The 293-nt window shown below is 57.3% G+C and overlaps 1 protein-coding gene across 1 annotated transcript in view; it reads right to left on the reverse strand.

Annotated features, from left to right (window-relative positions):
* EMH_0038430 (uncharacterized protein) overlaps positions 1–293 on the reverse strand; it is a gene marked incomplete at both ends in the record, with an annotated part of 4,985 nt that overhangs the window by 4,114 nt on the left and 578 nt on the right. Inside the window, one exon of the mRNA XM_013495291.1 lies at positions 156–291. Coding sequence (XP_013350745.1) covers positions 156–291 — 136 coding nt within the window. The remainder of the gene's footprint in view (positions 1–155; positions 292–293) is intronic.

Here is a 293-nt window from a genome sequence, read left to right on the forward strand (position 1 = left end):
TTCCACTGCTGCAGTTTGTGCCGTTGCTGCTGCTGCTGCTGTTTTTGCTGTCACTGGTGCTGTTCGCTCTGTTGCTGCGATGCTGTTGCTGCTGTTTCTGCTGCTGCTTCTGCTGTGTCTGCGTCCTTGTTTGCTGCTGCTCCGCATGCTCTTACTGCTGCTCCTGCTGCTGCTGCTGCTGCTGCTGCTGCTGCTGGCGCAACTGCAACTGCAGCGACAGCAGCTGCAGCAGCAGAAACAGCAGCAACAGCATCACTAGCAACAGTACCAGCACGAGCAGCAACACCACCAGC

The sequence above is a fragment of the Eimeria mitis genome, genomic scaffold (assembly GCF_000499745.2).
Source record: "Eimeria mitis Houghton genomic scaffold, Emh_scaff1505, whole genome shotgun sequence".
In the NCBI taxonomy this organism is placed as follows: domain Eukaryota; phylum Apicomplexa; class Conoidasida; order Eucoccidiorida; family Eimeriidae; genus Eimeria; species Eimeria mitis.